Genomic DNA, 18,087 nt, shown 5'->3' with positions numbered 1-18,087 from the left:
CCTGGTTTAACAGTTGTAAACAGGAGATAAAGTTTACCATGGAGAAGGAAATACCATTGGGATGCAAAGGTAATTCTAATCTGATAAAAGCCTTCAAGGGAAAAAAACTTCAATATTTGATTACAACTCTTTGAACATAACAGACAAGACACTCAAAAGATTTTCTGTTAACATTGTGCAAAAAAGGTTTATTTAAGCCTGTGTGTTAAATCAAAGTCACATAGAATTGACTACTGAGGAACAATTATTTCCTAAACAAAGAGAAACAGCAACTGTGCTAACAACTCATTTTGCCACTGTATGTTCTAGCTAACAGCTTACTAATTAGTAATGATGAGAAAAGATAATGCGCGTAGATAAACGTCTGTGGCTTCTGCTATATTGTTTTAAAGTGAATTAGAAACCTAAATTAAACAGAGTACTCCCTATATGCATGGAACTGTGTAAATATTTCCTATGGAAACCGCATGAAACTTTGAAAGAAACCAGTTCTGTGTATACAAGCAATCACAAAAACTGGATTAGAGAATATGCCACTAAACGTGCAGAAGTCTTATCTGTTAAGGGCAGGAATCTCTCAACTGTGTTGTGATTTATTTTCAAGGATTTCAAGAAACTGGATACTTGCTTACAAGTCGTGGATTGATAGAATCTATTTTCAGCACAAAATGAAGTTGTTCTTGTTTGAGTTTGTGGGTTCTTGTTTGAGTTTGTGGTGGTTTAGGGGTTATTTGTTTTTTAAATTTCTAATATACTGTGCTGTGGTGAATCTGAGTATTGAGGGAAAATGTAAGCTTGAGAAATCAAATGTATCAAAATCGACATATGAGTTTCTCAAGGAAAATACCGTGGAAAGCCACAATATTAAAATCCGAATTTTCAACACTTGGGACTTACTGGTGAATACTTATTGGTTCTTATGTGGTCTTTGTATAAAATACATTCGGTAAAACTTTCTCTCATGATACAAAACTCCCCAAAGAGGTGCAGATACACCTGAAAGTGAAGAGGAATAAAGCTCTTTTAGTCAAGCTTTGAATGCAGAGATTTGTGCACCTTCTTTTTTTAATAGCGCATAAATCAACGTGGTTAACCAAATTTTGCCACGTATCTGCTAAAGTCTGTAATTCAGTTGGATCCACACCTCCCTGGTCATATTGATTCAGGGTGGAGTTCGCTTTACACCTTGATTCAGATAAAATCTGTTTCACAGAACTTTTGCTACCCTTTTCCTAGCCCACACCCGAGGCGTTTGGCGAGCGGGCCCGATCCGGTGCCCTGGATGTTTCGAGGTGGCTGATCGGATGGCCGTGGCTTATCAAGTGTTTGAGGTTTTCTAGCGTTAATAAAGACACTAAACAGCACTTCGGATGGTGGCTTAGGAGCAGCACGCGGTAGCATTTTCCACGTTTCTTCATAGAGTTCTCTGGGCCCAAAGGGCTGGCCGGAGTCACTGGAAATCCGGCCTTTGGGACCTCTTAAGCCGACGCCGGTTGCGCTGGAGGGACCCCGCGCGGCCAGGGCAGGCTCCGGTCCCCGCCGGGCCGGCCCCGCTTCACCGCAGCTCCCCACAGGAACCACCCTCCGGGCCGGGGCCCGGGAGGGGTCCCTGCTCCCGCGCCGGGCTCTGCGGCCAGGCCCGCTGCCACGGCGGGGCGCAACGGCGGTGTCCGGAGGGAGGACCGGGGCGGGCGGCGGCGCTGAAGCTCCGCTCCGGTCAGGGGCGGGTCTACGGGCGGGGGCCGAGGCTGGGGCTGGGGCCGGTCCCGCCCCGGCCCAGCGCAGGCGGCGGCGCTCCGCCTCCCTCTTGTGGCGCAGCCTTGTCCCCTGCGAGCCACCGTCGCGGCAAGATGGCGGCGGCGGAGTCCAGCGAGAGCGAGGAGGAGGATCTGGTAAACTATGGGACCGCGCTGCAGCCACTGCAGGAGGGTAAGGGGCCCGCAGGGAGCTCGCCTGCTCCTCCTCGGTATCTCCGTCATGCGCTGCGGCGGGCGCTGGGAAGCAGCGCGGGCCGGGGGGGCTGGGCCGGGGTGTCTGGAGGCCCGGCCCGGTCCAGCCCGGGGCTGCTGTCCGCCTTCTTATGGTCTTCACTTCGGGAAATATGTGGCGGGTGGGCCCAGCGCAGGTCTGCCTCCCCCTCCTGCTGCCGTGGGGCGTAGGCGCTGCCCTGGCAGCCGCGCTGCCCTGCGAGAGGGGTGCTGGGGCCGGCCCAGGGCGAGGGGCCCGGGGGTCACGCAGTCCGGGAGCGGAAGGTCGGCTTCCCGCGGCGGGAATGTGAAAAGGTCCGCTCAGCACTACCCCGGCGTTCCGGGTGTGGGCCTGGGGTACCCCAGGGTTTGTGCCGGCGCTGTTCTGGTTGGAGCTGGGGGCCTGTCTTTCTTTCTGTCCTTTCCCCAAGCCTCAAAAAAAGTAGAGTTCAAATATAATAGTGCATGCAGTTATACTACTGTGAACGTTCTGCACCTCTGTTCAAGAGACGGACTCAGCATCATCCAAGGATTTCTGTACAGCTGTGACTCCTGAGTCTGTGCCACTTAATTCGTAGAAATACTGTTGAAAAAGTGCAAATGTTTGTGTCAAAGTCGATAGCTTTTGTTTGGTTTCAGTTTTGGACATTTGTGTAATTTCTCAGGACAGTTACTTCAGGGATGAAATCCTGTCAGGGGTCATGCGCGCGTAAGCAACTAAAAGTGTTCTACAGGAAAAAAAAAGTTCTCGGAACTTGTTAGAATTTAGGATTTGTATTTGAACACTTAATGGTTTTACTTTAGCAGTGTACATCAATAGTGTATACAAATATTTAAAATAGGGTGGGAATAAATGTAAGCTGCTGATGCTTTCCGCTTCATGATAGCTATTTGATCCAGTTATTAATTGCAAGGAAGAAGTGGCATCTGGAACAAGTGGGGAGTCCACTCTTTATGCAGCGTTGTGACTTAGTTTCTGATTTACCTGTCTGTAGGTGAACGAATTAAAAAGCCAGTTCCTCTTCAAGAACAGACTGTTAAAGATGCAAAGGGACGATATCAGCGTTTCCATGGAGCATTTACTGGTGGTTTCTCTGCTGGTTACTTTAACACTGTTGGCACAAAGGAAGGTTTGATATTTTTCTGTCATCTGGGAGGGGTAGTTGATTACCATAATTTAATGTTAGTGAAAACAAATTAACTGTCATAAAGCCTTTTTTTTTTTTTTTTTTGGCTATTCATTATACACAAATAGTTGAAACAATATTGTTTAAGTTATTTCCCCTTGATTTTTTGGACTGCAGTTTTATAGATGTTCTTGTGATGTATCCTTAAGGTATAAGGTTGAAATGTTTGAATTGTTTTCAAATATTGTGTTGAAGTTTACAGTGCCTTCCTTAGATATTTACTTTCATTAAAGGATGGACTCCTTCGGCTTTTGTATCATCACGGCAGAAGAGAGCAGACAGAACTGTTCTTGGACCAGAAGACTTCATGGATGAAGAGGTAAATGTAGAAAGGAATACAAATCTTTTGGAAGTAGTTGCCATGACAGCAGGTTTTTCAGGCAGTGAAATCTTCTAAAGAACTTAAATAGCAAAAGTGGAAGTAACTTTAAAATTACTTGTATACGGTGTTATATTGCTAGGTCTATAGGATGTTTTGTAGATTCACTTAGGGATCTCCTGTAATCTCAATATTTAAAAAAACCCAGAACTCAACCCTTTCACTTTATCAGAAAATACAGATACTTTTGAAGCTGTTTAAAATATGACCATTCAAGTTATTGAAAAAGCAACTGTATAAATGTCTTGAAAAATTTGACCATATCCCATCATATCCCGTTTTCTTTATTCCACCATTACAGTAAGTGAGCATTTGAGGGAAATGTATTTTTAATCTAAATTTTTCCATTTTGTCTATATTTTCAAGGATCTTAGTGAATTTGGGATAGCACCAAAAGATATTACAACTACAGATGATTTTGCATCCAAAGCTAAAGACAGAATAAAAGAGAAGGCTAGACAGATCGCAGGAGTAGTTGCTGCCATTCCAGGAACCACCGCATTTGATGATTTAATAGGACCATCAAAGTAAGTAAATTCAAATAAAAGTTAACCAAATGTTCCTTTCACTGAAAAGTGTTGTATTGGTTAGAAAAGTAATGTTTGACCACAGTAATCCGTGAAAGGGACTGGAAGATCTGCAGTGTTTCACTTTCTAAGTGACCTCCATCTGGATTTTTGTTTTGTCTGTGCAGTGTTGTACCAGGTCAACATTTACAAACTGGGATGTAGTGTGTATACAAATATTGATACATGTGGATCTGATTTTAAAGTAGGGTATAAAAACATAATTTTGAATGGTATATATGTATATTATTTCTCAAGAAATATTAAAGTTGTGGTTTGAGGTATTTTTTTTCCTTTTGTTTTCTTCTTAGAATAACAGTTGGGGTTGAACTGTTACGAAAAATGGGCTGGAAAGAAGGACAAGGAATTGGACCACGAGTGAAAAGAAAGCCACGCAGGCAAAAACCTGGTAAGTTCAGTGAAGTTCCCGAACTCATTAATAGAAAGTTAGCATTCACAGGCTGATTAGAATGTTTATTTTAAAGCCTCCTTTTATTTGGTCTGATTCTTTATTAAATTTCTCTAAGATTAAAGAACTGTAATTTAATGTGATGCTGTTATGTCTCTGACAGATCCTGCAGTGAAAATATATGGTTGTGCATTACCACCTGGACTGTCTGAGGGTTCTGAGGTATTGAACATGCAAAACTTGTTTGCTGACTTATGTAAGAATGTGTGCTAACACACTTTAAAAAAACTTCTTTGATGTCTTTGAACATGCAGTATTTTAACATGCAGTTTCAAGTTTTGTTAAAAGTATTAATAAATATTTATTAAGATTATTGTGAAAAAAGGTTTTAATGTAACTAAATTTACTCTTTTGCTACCTAAGCAGGTGTAGTTCATACATATTTTCATATATAATTTAGGAAATGCAAACTTGCCTAGTCTTGTGTTAACTAAATGTTGTAAAAGCTCAACAGACAGAACTTTTAGCAATACTTGCTGTTACATACTTTTATTTTGTACAAGGATGAAGAGGATGAATACCAGCCAGAGAATGTGACATTTGCGCCAAAAGATATAATGCCTGTAGATTTGACTCCGAAAGAGAATGTCCATGGACTTGGCTATAAGGGTTTGGACCCCTCACAAGCTTTGTTTGGTGTGTCCGGAAGAGAACATCTGAATCTTTTCATGAGTGGTTCTGAAGACACAAGCAATTTACTTGGTGATCTGAGGCATAGTAAAGGAAGAAAACTAGGTATTACAGGTCAGGTAAGGACACTTTTAAATGCTTTTTATTATTAGCGCAGTAAAATTTAAAAAATTGTGATTATTCTTCTGTGGAAGATGTGTAGTCTTTGTAGAGTTATTGTAAGAAATCTTTAAGTGTGGTTTGAGAACAGGATTTATTTTGGTTGTTACTTAAGATGTGAGTAAATCCTTAGAAGTCGTAAATGCCTTCACTTATCGATATTGTTAAAGAGAACTATAAAATACCTCATTCTGAATAGTTGGGTGGAGACAATTCTTGTGTTACTTTGATTAGAGAAAGTTGATAATATGTTTTTAGCTTATATTTTTTTGTCAGTTTTGCTGAATCCTTTCAGTAATGTTTAATCTGTCAGCTAGAGAGGTTCTGCTTCCCTCCACAGTATTTGTAGTTCTTATATAGAAGCATTGCCAATTTATATTTCTGGGAATTATACTTGTTTAATTTTCATACCAACTTAACTTTTTTCCTTCTGAGAACTTAATGTGCTCTTAGTCAGACTGCAGATGTCACCTTGTGGAATTAGGCTGCTGTCCTCTTCCTGTACAGACCAAACTCACTGTCCCTCCCTGCCAAGGGAGTGGAATATGTTTGCTTTTGTGTTTAGTGAGGGGTTTTTTTATTTTTTCACTAGTTGGTACCATTTTTTTTGTGAAGCTGTACATTTTTCACAGTATATATAAGTTTACTGGACATGTTATATAATATAGATGGATAGATAAACATGTAGATGTGTTCTGACATGTGATTTAAGTATTATTTTTACACTTTTGTATTCTCATTATTTAAAATATATTTTAGGCTTTTGGTGTAGGAGCTTTAGAGGAGGAAGATGATGACATTTATGCAACTGAAACACTGTCAAAATATGATACAGTTCTAAAAGATGAGGAACCTGGAGATGGCTTGTATGGCTGGACAGCACCTAAGCAGTATAAATCAAAAAAAAGTAAGAACTGTAGTTCTACCTAAAGAGCTAGTGTAATTTGTATTTGGGGGAAAAAAATTACATAAGTCTAGTCTCTATTTTCCAAATATTTTAATTTTCAGTGTACTGGTATCTTCTATGATATCTGAAACTTCATCTAGTCTTCCTTTTATATTGAAGTGTCCAACTCTGGAAATAATTTCCAAAGTCCTCCACTAATCCCAATGTAGATTAAACCCCCAAATTATATTTTTAAAAGGACAATATGTGCTGCTTTGTGAGATACAGCATTCAATTCCACTGAAGAAAACAAATGATTGTGAACCATGGCTACAAAATATGACCCAATACTTGCAAAGATTTTTTTAGATATACTTGTGTACGTTCAAATAATATTTGTAAATTTTATCTTGATAACACTTTACTTTTAGTGCAGTATTTAAGTGCATGAAATATTGTAGTGATTTCTAGAGTACCTGTTGATGTTAATTGTGCATAATTAATGGCACTCGTGATGTTAGCTGTGCACAGTAGTGGTACTGTCACCTCACTATTAGCCATGTTCATCTTATAGCAATCTCTCTGGAAGTAGTTTTTTAGCTATATAATACTAATCCAGGTTCAGAACCTTTAATTTTAAATGAAAGGCAGCGAAGACGAAGAACTACAATTATGCTCCATAAAAATACATTGAAAAATAGAAAATATTCAGAAAAAATGCTATTTGCCAAACATACATGTTTTAAATATTGACCAACTCTATGGTCATTTTGTAGGGTCAGAAAGAGAAGTTAAATATATAGGCAAAATCTTGGATGGTTTTTCCTTGGCATCAAAATCATCAGCTCCAAGCAAGGTAAGCAGATACTGATATTTTTGTATTAAGAATAACATCAGCAAATCGACATGTAAGCTGTATGGACTTTACTGTTGCTCAATGTTTGTTATGTTCTTAGAAATAAAAGTTCTGGTCAGCAATGAAGATTGCTGAATGAGCAAAATTACAGCATTGGAGGCTATTCGTTACACACCTAAAATTTGTGAGACTCTTGGATGAATTTAAACTTTGCTTATGTACCGGCTTTGAACAAATGCCTTCCACGCTATCCACTGTTATTTGGCGTAAAGTTGGAGGAATGGTTTGATTCAACTTTGAAATAAAAAAAATGTACATCTTTTGCTTCTAGATCTTTCAGGTATAACATTAAGTTTTTTTGTAAAAATCAGGCCCCGTGCTTCATCCACTTCCCTATTTTAGTGAAAATATGTTAGCACTGTTCTCAGGTTTGTGTCATTTATACCATATATATTTGCATAAATTAGAATGGCAAACATAATTAAGTGACATGGTCCTCTTTCTAATAAAGAGAAAGGAAGAACATTTGCATGGTATATAAAGTTGCATCATATAGGAGGCACAGGGATAACCTTTGAAGTAACAACTTGAATGAAGAACGTAGGGGAAAAGGGCTTTGAAAGATGTTAAAATACAGTAAGCACAGAAGTACTCAGTAGTCCAGTTAATTAATTAAATCATGTGACTTATGTTTTAAAAAAAAACCCAACAAATTAAGCAATACTAAGAGCATTTCCTCAATAGCAGCGCATATTAAGACTATTGTTACTTTTGCTGTGGCTTGATGTGCATGTTTTCCTATTTTTCATCACTGTTAACAAACTGTTATATTGTTAATATGTAACAAAGTTTGTATTATGATGCCACTTAATGAGTAGGGTCTAAAAGAATCAGTAGCTTGTAACATCTGTTTCTACTGCTAAAATATAAACTGAGGAATGTTGAGATTACTTTTTCTGAAACACATTTGTAAGTGTTAAATACAAAGTTGTATCTCTCTCTTAGTGGATTTTTGTTTTGTCATCCCCCCGCCAAGATTTATCCACCACCTGACCTGCCACGAAATTACAGACCAGTCCATTACTTTCGACCTGTGATCACAGCTGGGAATGAAAACTACCGTTTACAGAAGGCATTAGAGGAATCAGCTGGAAAACTTGAGAGTGATACGGCACAGCAAAGCAGGCATGCTTTGAATGCGTCTCAGAGGAGGGAACGACTAGGAGAGACTGGTCTAAAAGGTATTGATATATGTGACCACAGCTTCGCTTGTGTTTCAGGTCCCCTCTTTATGTAACAGTAAACATTTGGGCTAAACTTGAACACTGTTTTCTAATATAAACACATTAATTCTAGTTTGCTTAACTAGAATACCTTATCATTGTTCAGTTTCATCTCAACAGATGAAATCTGACTGTATTTTAAAGACAAAAACTATGTGTGGGATTGTGTTTTGTTGTGATTTTGTTTTTTCTTTTTGTGGCCTTAAGACTTCAGAATATAGTATGCTGTAAGGGTTTCTTTTGCCTGTAAAATGAGGTTTCCCTGAAATAAATGTAAATTCACTGAAAAGGTAATTTGTAAGTGTGGTTCACATTTCTATCTACAACAGTAAGGTTTCCAAAGTAATACGTAAATATGTGGTAAATACGCTATAAGATAGAATAGTGGCCAGTTTTTTGTCTGCCATCTCTGCCATTATACTGTTTATTGCTGCTTAAGAGCATTTTCTCTGAATATATGTGCATAGTGGTAAGCTTTTTTCCTCCACTAAAGTGACAGAAACAGTTGTAGTAATTTTTCATTTCTATTTATCTCTTACTGCTTTTTTTTTGTTTTTTAGGTCCAGCTCCTTCCGTTTTGGAATATCTGTCTGAGAAAGATAGAGAAAGACTCAAAGAAGTGAAACAAGCATCTGAACAACAAATGAAAGCAAAAATATTGCCTCAGCAGTCACAAAATAGCAGATTTCAGCCAGCCTCCTCACGTGATGCTTCTCACAAATGGCAAATGTTGTTGGGGGGGCAGTTAGCAAATGCTGGTTCTAGTGACTTCAAGCCGTTTGCAAGAAATCCAGAAAAACAAAAAAGATATGAAAGTTTTGTGAAAAGCCTTAAAGAAGGAGAAAAAGGTAACTGAAGATACTAATCCTGATGTGTTACTTTTTCTCTGAAATTTTTTTTTTTCCTTCTTCCCATTTTTTGTCCTGATGCACTTTATGTTCACTAGGAGTTCTCTTCCTGACGTCCATGGCATTTCTCCCTCTACTTCTTTTTAAGGCCAATATTAAAAGAAATTTTTACTGATATTTAATTGTGTTGACTTCAGGAAAACTGGTCAGTAATTTAAGTGTCAGCAAGACTTGATTTTAGACATTACATTTCATACTTCTATGCTGTAGCAGAAGTTCTACTTAATTACCTGTGTTTTCCTTCTTTTATTTGCCAAAGTAGACTTCAGCTTTGGTCAGTACCATAAACTATGCATGGAACAAGCATTTTCATTTAGTCTGTTTCTCTCTGAGTAGTAAAACTTTAGATCCTTTAGTAAAACTATAGATCCTATAAAGACAGAAGGATTATCAGATCACAGTAGAATGATAGGAAGAATCAAAAGAAAATCCATACCCTACACTTCCAGAGGAGATAAGGGCTCTGAAGTGAATGAAGTAGTTCACACTTGTCAGAGCTTGTATTATATTTCCTTTGGGTACTCAAAATGCCACTGTCACTTACGTTCTTCTTAGAAAAATTTGTGGCTGTAAAATCGTAGCATACACGTGGAGCTTTTACTCAAAACCAAAAAAACCCAACCCCCTTCATCTGCTCATTTCATGCTGTTTCAGTCTCCTTGCATTTTGTTTAGGTTCTTGCTATTAAATGATACTGTGGTGTATCTTACATTGAACCAGGTACTTACGATGCCTTGTGGTGAGTTCCCCAGTACTGTGATTTTTCTGTAAGACATAAAAAGCTGAAATGTGATCTAGAGAGATCAGCAGCAGCAGGTGAATCTAGATTGTCTTAAAATAAAAAAAAAAAAAAGTTGGCTTGTTTTAAATTTTAAAGTACAAAGGGGCTATTGGGGAGGAAGAAAAAGGGCACCAGCAAAGTTTTGCAGAGGAAAGTGTATAATGTCAGTTAGAAAACCTGGTGTTGTTATTTTAGGATTTTTTAAAACAATCTTTTTCACTATATGAAAAAAAATTTCCTGGTCAGTAGCCTCTTCTGGTTACCTCATTGGGACAGAGCACTTGAGCTTGGAACCCGTTGTTCCTCCATTCAGGATTAGGTTTTTCCTGATGTAAAATCGAGCATCCTCTTATGACTGTAAGTGCTTCCTTAGTCATAATGATGAAAATGCAGAAATATTTAAATAACTTGAATGATTAAGATTCTGTAAGAGTGTCTTTGCTTGGCTGCTGTTATTTTCTATTCCTTCTGAATAGAAAGAATCTGAACCTGTTGCTTTAAACAGGGTCTGTATTGTTTAAAAAAACCTGTGCCAAATTCTTTATTTATCAGTGGGCGCTTTGTATACCAGAAAGCCCCTTGAAGTTACTGAAGCCTGGCCAGACTTACTCTCTGGTTAACTTTTTTGTTCTGTGTTTTAATTATCTGGTAAAGCTTTGGATTATACTCTTTGTTTTAAACACCTATTAAATACATTAAGTATTTTGAACATTCCTTAGAGGGCAATGAGTGCAGCAATGAGTCAGCATTACAAGTAAAATTATTTAAAATGTTTTATCTTGCATTTGACAAATGCTATCATTCTTGCTATCTTTAAAAACTGCCTCCCCTTATCAAGGAATAACACAGTTGAGATTAATATGGTCCTTAAACTAAATATTCATTAAATATTTGTAAGGATGTTTGCTTATTATCTTTTTTTTTTGTTTGAAAAGTGTTGGACATAAGTAAACTGTAATTTCTGCTAAGCACTTCTCTCCTTATCTTTATAGTAGATACATTGGAGCATTATTTAGACCCAAGTATGACAGAATGGGAGCGAGGAAGAGAACAAGAGGAGTTCTTCCGTGCAGCAATGTTCTACAAATCCTCAAATTCAACACTGTCATCCAGGTTTACTCGGGCCAAATATGAAGATGATATTGACAAAGTCGAAGTTCCTCGGGACCAAGAGGTATATGATGTTCACAGTACATTGGAGCTGTAGTTGCTGCCTTAACCCTGACTTTCAAAATTCTTTTTCTTTGAAACTGTTTTGTAGATGTCAGTGTCTTGTTGCCTTTCTGTTTAGCAAACTCTTGAAAACACTCACCACATACAAAGCAGCAATTTGTTAAACTACACTTAAATATTTATGTTTCTGTCCTTAAGAAAGTCTTACAACAGTAATAGCTGATTTGGTAAGTTGTTACTTATTCAGCAGTTATAAATGTTTGACTTTTTCAGAATGATATTGATGATAAGGAAACTGCTGTGAAGATGAAGATGTTTGGCAAACTCACAAGAGACAAGTTTGAATGGCATCCTGAAAAGCTGTTGTGTAAAAGATTTAATGTTCCTGATCCATATCCTGAGTAAGATGATTGCTTTTAGCTTTTTTTTTAAATTCTGTGTTTTTCATTTGCTTGTGGAAAATCTGGCTTGATGTTTTCTTTTTGTGTCATAATAGATGTAATATAGAACTGCCTAATGTTTTGATTTGCCTGGTGACCATGGTGACTTCTGACAGATAGTATGCATTGTAAGGACTGCTATAGGTGTTTCAGCTTGTAAATAATTTGAGGCCTTTTCTGTGTTGAAAACAATAATCAGCAAACGCTTTTATTTCCCTCTAGTTCTTCCATTGTTGGGTTACCGAAAGTGAAACGAGACAAGTATTCTGTGTTTAATTTCTTAACTCTGCCTGAGCCCACCACATCTGTAACTCAAGCAACAAATGAAAAAATCCAACAGAATAGCAGTCTCAACAGTAAGTTTGTTGTTACTTTATTCATTTAGCTATAAGTGGGATATTAGTATAGAAAAAGCATATCTTTGTCATGGAGAACTTATCCACCTGATTTTTTTTTTTAAATTAAAAAATACCCAGAGAAAGAAATTGAAAATAAATTCAGTGACGTAAAAACTGAAGTCAGTGATACTATGCCAATTCCTACCTAGAAGACCTTTTATAGGTCAGATATTCATTAGAAAGATTTTTAAAATGTCAGATGTTTTAAAATGAAATACAGGATAATTTTGCATGCAACTGATTTGAATGTTTGGGATGTTTTTAGAACCAAAGAAACCTTCAAGATGGGATGTCTCAGATAAAGAGAAGGAGAAAAAAGATTCTATCAGTGAATTCATTAGTCTTGCTAGATCAAAAGCTGATGTTCAGCAGCAGCCACCGGTGCCAGTAACAGAAGAATGTGGAACTGGGCCGAGTGAAACTCTTCCCACTGAGGTGAGTTTACAATGGTGTTTGAACTTAAAGGGGAATAGCTGTAAACCTTCACAACCCTGAAATAAGGTTCGGTAATATTGATTTAATACAGATCAATTTGCAGAAGAGCCAACTCAGGATAAGCAAAGGCGTGAGATAGTTGTTTGAAAAATTTTGAGGTTATAACTCTGAGATGTAAAACGTATACAGCATACAAGGACAGCAAGTATGACTGTACTTGAAGTAGCAGCTTAAAAGAAGAAAAAAATGTAGCTCAACAGTCTGGGAGTTAAATTCAGTCCATTACACCCACCTTGCTCAGAAGCACAGAATATATTTTCTGCTTTGAATGGAGGAGGGTGCATACTTTGGGGAGAAAGGTGACATTTTCCTTTTGCTTAAATGTAGTAGTGTATAATTGCAGTTTGAACTAATGAATTAGAATTTGTAATACCTGGGAATCTGTCTTCAACTGTCAGTGTAGCACAGATTGCACTACCCTTTAGAGGACATTCACTTAGTTTAGCAGCGTTTCAGAGTTTTACTTGGTTGGACTAGCTCCTAAGATCACAGCTGTTGTGATGTTTGAGTTGTTTTGTAAATGCATGTCAGCATGTTTGAAGTTATTACTTATCAGAGAGAGATTGTTAGCATCTTTAGTGTTTAAATACAGTTTGCTATGATGCTGTTTTGCAGGCAGCTAATGAAGATAAGGATCAGGAAGAAGAAAGCAGACCATCCATGGACTTATTTAAGGCTATCTTTGTGAGTTCGTCAGATGAAAAATCATCTTCCTCTGAAGAAGAGAGTGATGACGAACAGCAACCAACTGCTTCAGTAATAGATACAGAAACCACCAAGCAAGTTGATCTACCAGTCAGTTCTTCATCTAATGTACAAGGTAGTACTTAATGGATGTTCATTTTTAGAAATACCTTGTAAAAGCCTCACTTATGAATCAAATACTCCAGGACTGCTAGGACAGTGCTGTGCTCTCGTGCAGATCATCTGGCATTGGTGGAGCTGGGCTCGTAGAAAATGCGAATAATACAGCACTGAATAAGGCTTGCATGTTATAGCGTTATTTATATTGCCATGTGTCTTGTTAAATGGTGAAAGGGAACAAAACATCTAATGTTAGAGCATACTTCACTGGAAAATACAGGGAAACTTTTATATCTATGATAAATTGTAAGATAGATTGATAAATTATGACTGTTGTGGATATTTGACAAATTCGGAAATAAACAACTTGCATTTATTTGATAATTAAATTCACTCTCTAAAACTGACATTCCAGTAAAAAATAATGTTGAAATAATTTTACGAAGACATCAAAAAGTTGCATTTTATTTGTATTCTAGTTATAGAAGTTCCCAGAAAACTTCCACAAGAGAGGGAGAAGACCAATCTTTTACTCTATCTCACAGCAAAATTTAATAAATGAGCTGTAAAAAGTTCCCATATTTTCAGGATGTCATTAAAATAACAAAATGTACAATATACTTAGCTTACAGAGGAAATACTTTGTTCACTAACTGTCACAGTGGGTTCTGTTAACATTTAACTTTTAGTGTTTATTAATTTTATAATCTTGTGGAGTCTTTTATGCATTCTTAGTAGTGTAAAAGTAGTACTGTGTTACTAAATGAAAGCAAAGACATGCACTGATATTAATTTAATTAGTAATTGTGTAGTGGTCAATTTTGATTAAAACAAAACAAAAAAAAGTCCAAAAAATGGTATGTTGACAAGTTTCAGAATGTGAGCTATGCAGTTGGCCAAAGCAGTCCAGAGATACAGGATGCTGATAGATTTGCATACTTAGAGCTTTTTAGAAAAGCCTCCTTTAACCTTCTTCAGCTCTTCTTGGAAAAAGCATTACCTTATTTTCCTTTCAAATAAAGATTTTTTTGTTGTTGTTGTTTTTTTCATAGAGAATGTGGCTGCTGCAGCTGATCCTGGTGTTTCTTTGTTGCCTGCTTCAACGCAGGAACTGGATGCAGCAGAAGAATTTGGACCAAAGTTGCCTCCAGCTTTTACTTCTGGTAGGTTCTGCAGGCTTCCAGTGTAAATATATGTAAGATATATGATATTTCTCTTTAAAAAACATTTGTGAATAGGCACTTTACCTCTTAAATGCCTGTGTTATTTCAAACTGGCAGCAGCAAATGCTTTGTTACCATGCTACGATCCACTAGCAGGAACCTCTTTGCCTGTGTACCAATTTTGCTGTAGCTCTATAGAGGCAATGATAAAAAATTGTAGTGAAAATAGAGGACCAGCCTTGCAATTTCTTTTAATAACAGATTGAAAAGGCATTTAATTACAGTAGGCAGGTTGCAGTTAGGAGTTTCAGACATTTTATTTCCATTTAAAAGCGTAGGGTTTTTTTTTTAAGCTATCCTATTAGATTAAAAGTAATATAGAATTTAATAATAAAATTAGCTTTTTCTGTCTTTTTGTTTGTTTCTGCGTTTGCTTTGCGCTTTAGGCCCTACCTGGCAACAAGAACCAATGGTGCAAGCAAGTTTTCCTGGGCCTAGTAGGAAAGAAAAACATAGGAAGAACAGAGAGAAACACAAGACTAAGAGAGAACACAAACACAAAAAGGAAAAGGTATTTAATTTAAATAAACAGTTTACTGATTCTCTGTTCTGCCAGGCAGAATTTTTTATTATTTATGCTAGGTTGTAGAAAACAGATATACAGGGACTAGATCTTAAGCAACTGAGTTCTGAGGTGTCTTGAAACCTGAACTTCAGAACAGAAAATCATCCAACTAGGGTGCTGCTTTTTCCATATATACAATGTGACTACAGATACAATACTGTGGGTAGTTTAATGTGGTATGCTGAAGATGTCAGGCGTGTTCTGGGGACTGCATATAATTCATGGCTTTATACAAATAATAATAATAATGAAATTTCTATTTTGTGTGTGGTTGAGTGTTTGGGATGGAATGGGTGATTTTGGTATATGTTTTTTTTAGTTCAGTCTGAGTAGTGGCAACAGTCATTGTTAACTGTTCTGTTTCAGTTAAGCTTGGAGTCTACACTGAAATAAACTTTTTGCTGTTGTTGCCTTTCAGAAAAAACCCAAGTCTTTCACAATGACATAAGGGATTATTTCTCTTATTTTTACAGAAAAAGAAACATAAGAAACAGAAAAACAAAGGAAAACACAAGAGTAAAAAATCAGAAAAAGACAGCAGCTCAGATACTTCAGATAGCAGTGACAGCCTTAGTGATACAGATACCACAGGGTTGTCACCCAAAGAACTTCTAAGAAGGTAAACGGAAAGTTTAAACACTTGCAAAATTTGCAGTGAATAACAAAACCTCAGTTTATGAGTGCCATTCTAGTGAACCTATTTGCAAGGAAACATGGATCAGCCAGTCTCTTTATGAATGTAAAACACTGCTCAGTTTTTTTATTAAAGTGAGGAAGGATTATGAATATTAGGTATCTTAATCTAGAGGGTGGGTAATTTTAGGATAGAAGCCTCTTAAGGTAAAGGGCACTAAATACACAACTCTGCTAGTTAATGGAGGTTATAGTTAAAGATGACTGATATTTCTGGAAGGTATTTTGAATGGGAATTAAAAATTGAACAAGTGCAGGTGGTGATTCATATTTCCATTACTTTGTCTACTTCTTTTCACTTGAAAACATTGGAAGCAACATTGTCTGCTTCAGTTTGTTGATAATAGCAAAAGATCTGATTCAAATAGATCCCTTGTGTGGCATTGATGCTTAAGATAATTCCGTGCTTTAGCAAGGAGCAGTGAAGCAGGCAGAACTGTATTTGAGTCATGTATGTGACTGCTAAATTTAGACTGTGCTGTTACATTTTTATAAACTAGAGAAACTTGAACATAGTGCCAACAGAAATAAGAAGATCAAAAAAGAATGGTTAGCAATTTCATTTTGCTCACACACGTGAAGTACAAACAAAACCGTCTGTCTCTAGTTCAGATTATAGTCAACTTCAAGTGCATCCCATGTGGAACAGTCACTGTGTTGGCTTCTGTTTAGTGTCTCTTCTTAGCTGAAGGAGAGATCTGAAGGTGTGTGCTGAAGTACCACATCCAGCTGGCCTAATGGCAGAATGGTGGGCGTCAAGGTGTTCAGCAGAATAGACATGTACCAGTGGAAAGGCTGGTGTTCGAAAGGACTCTGCCTTCCATGCCTTTGGAACTGAGCTTCAGTTATGTGTTGGTGTTTTATTAAAAAACTGAACTACTTCTTTGATTTCTAAACAGCTAAAATATGGTTTTATGCATTTTGCACAAAACAGACTTCTTTGTACAAGCAGTTATTTTGGAAGTCTTTGCATTTGCATTTCTCTTTACATCACTGAGAAAATGTTTTACTCTCACGTAACTCAGATCTCTCAAACTAAGGTTTAAGAAACTGCTTAAGTAATTAAATGTTCCTCATGTTGCGTGTTACTGTTCAGCCTGACCTCTTTCTTTTTCTTTCTCCCTTTTAGATTAAAACAACTTCAGTATTGAAGAGGTAGCTTGCTTTCTTCAGTGCTGTGTGAATTGATCTGAAACTTTTGATCTCCTCCATGATGGTAGATCAATCATGTATACTTTGAAGCACTCTAGATACTGTATTCATATTGAATTTGTTTGAAAGTAAATGTGTATATGTTTATTTTGTGATGCTTCATATGTTCAAAATGTATGAATTATGGAATGTTGAAAAGACCCCCTTCTGGGCAGCATAATCTGAAATACTGGAGGCTCTTGTTTTAATTAACATGAAACAAGATATTTTAATAAACCTAAGTATTAAAAATCATTTTTGTACAGTAAGTCATTGCCTAGGACCTCTACAGTGCTGGAGAGTAAGTTTCAGTCTGAATTAAATTAGGAAGTTTAAAAACTAAAGCAATGTAAAATTTGTATTGGGTGCAGGTATTTTTAACGAGTCTAATGCTGAATTTCGCATTGCAGTTTTGCAGTATCTGGCTATACTTGGAGTTATTTTTACATCTCCAAATTGTATATAGCATTTACTATAGCAGATCTAAGCCAATAAACTGTCATTTTGACACAAATTATTGAGGCTAAAGTATTAAAAGATTAGTAGTAGATTATGTAGTTACAACAAAAACTGTTTATAACATGTTTCTTTTTTTCATGCAGTACATTTAAAAAGCAATTGTCATGTTGTAGAATTATTTTAATATAGAGTATGAAATAATACTGAGCTGCTTTTTGAATGATCAGGCTATTAAAATAGACCCTCAGAGCTTGTCTTTCCAGGTGCACAGGGAAACTAAAAGAATATTCCTGCTTAAAACGATGAACAAGAGCATTAACTGAAATTCACTGTTGTCTATGGCAGTTCTCTGGCGCCTGATTTAATGTATTTTCCGGTATCCACAGCTCTGTGACAGCTCTTGATGAAAGCAAAGAGATATAATAGTCTCGTGTTGACACACTGATTGGGCGGTTTTTAAATGTAAAGTCAACAAGAAAACTTGAGTGATGGAAGGAGAAATAAGAAATTTGGCCTTGAAGTTGTTTCTGTTACAGGAAAACAATAAACCCAGCAACTGCGTTGTGTGGTGTTTG

The 18,087-nt window shown here is 37.0% G+C and overlaps 1 protein-coding gene across 1 annotated transcript; it reads left to right on the top strand.

Moving 5' to 3' along the window:
• The first annotated feature begins 1,790 nt into the window (after positions 1-1,790).
• On the top strand, positions 1,791-18,085 carry GPATCH1 (G-patch domain containing 1). Its single transcript, XM_074839478.1, has 20 exons — positions 1,791-1,929; positions 2,963-3,097; positions 3,388-3,473; positions 3,900-4,060; positions 4,411-4,508; positions 4,672-4,730; positions 5,072-5,317; positions 6,117-6,264; positions 7,020-7,099; positions 8,136-8,340; positions 8,943-9,230; positions 11,064-11,245; positions 11,518-11,645; positions 11,907-12,040; positions 12,348-12,517; positions 13,193-13,397; positions 14,434-14,544; positions 14,991-15,115; positions 15,643-15,788; positions 16,992-18,085. Exons 1-20 carry the CDS (start codon positions 1,851-1,853, stop codon positions 17,011-17,013), a joined length of 2,808 nt encoding a protein of 935 aa, XP_074695579.1. The 5' UTR covers positions 1,791-1,850; the 3' UTR covers positions 17,014-18,085.
• The last annotated feature ends 2 nt before the right edge of the window (positions 18,086-18,087 follow it).

This window comes from Strix aluco, chromosome 14, assembly GCF_031877795.1.
Source record: "Strix aluco isolate bStrAlu1 chromosome 14, bStrAlu1.hap1, whole genome shotgun sequence".
Classification (NCBI taxonomy): Eukaryota; Metazoa; Chordata; class Aves; order Strigiformes; family Strigidae; genus Strix; species Strix aluco.
The sequence above is the reverse complement of the archived record's forward strand: the minus strand, read 5'-3'. Positions and strand labels throughout refer to the sequence as shown.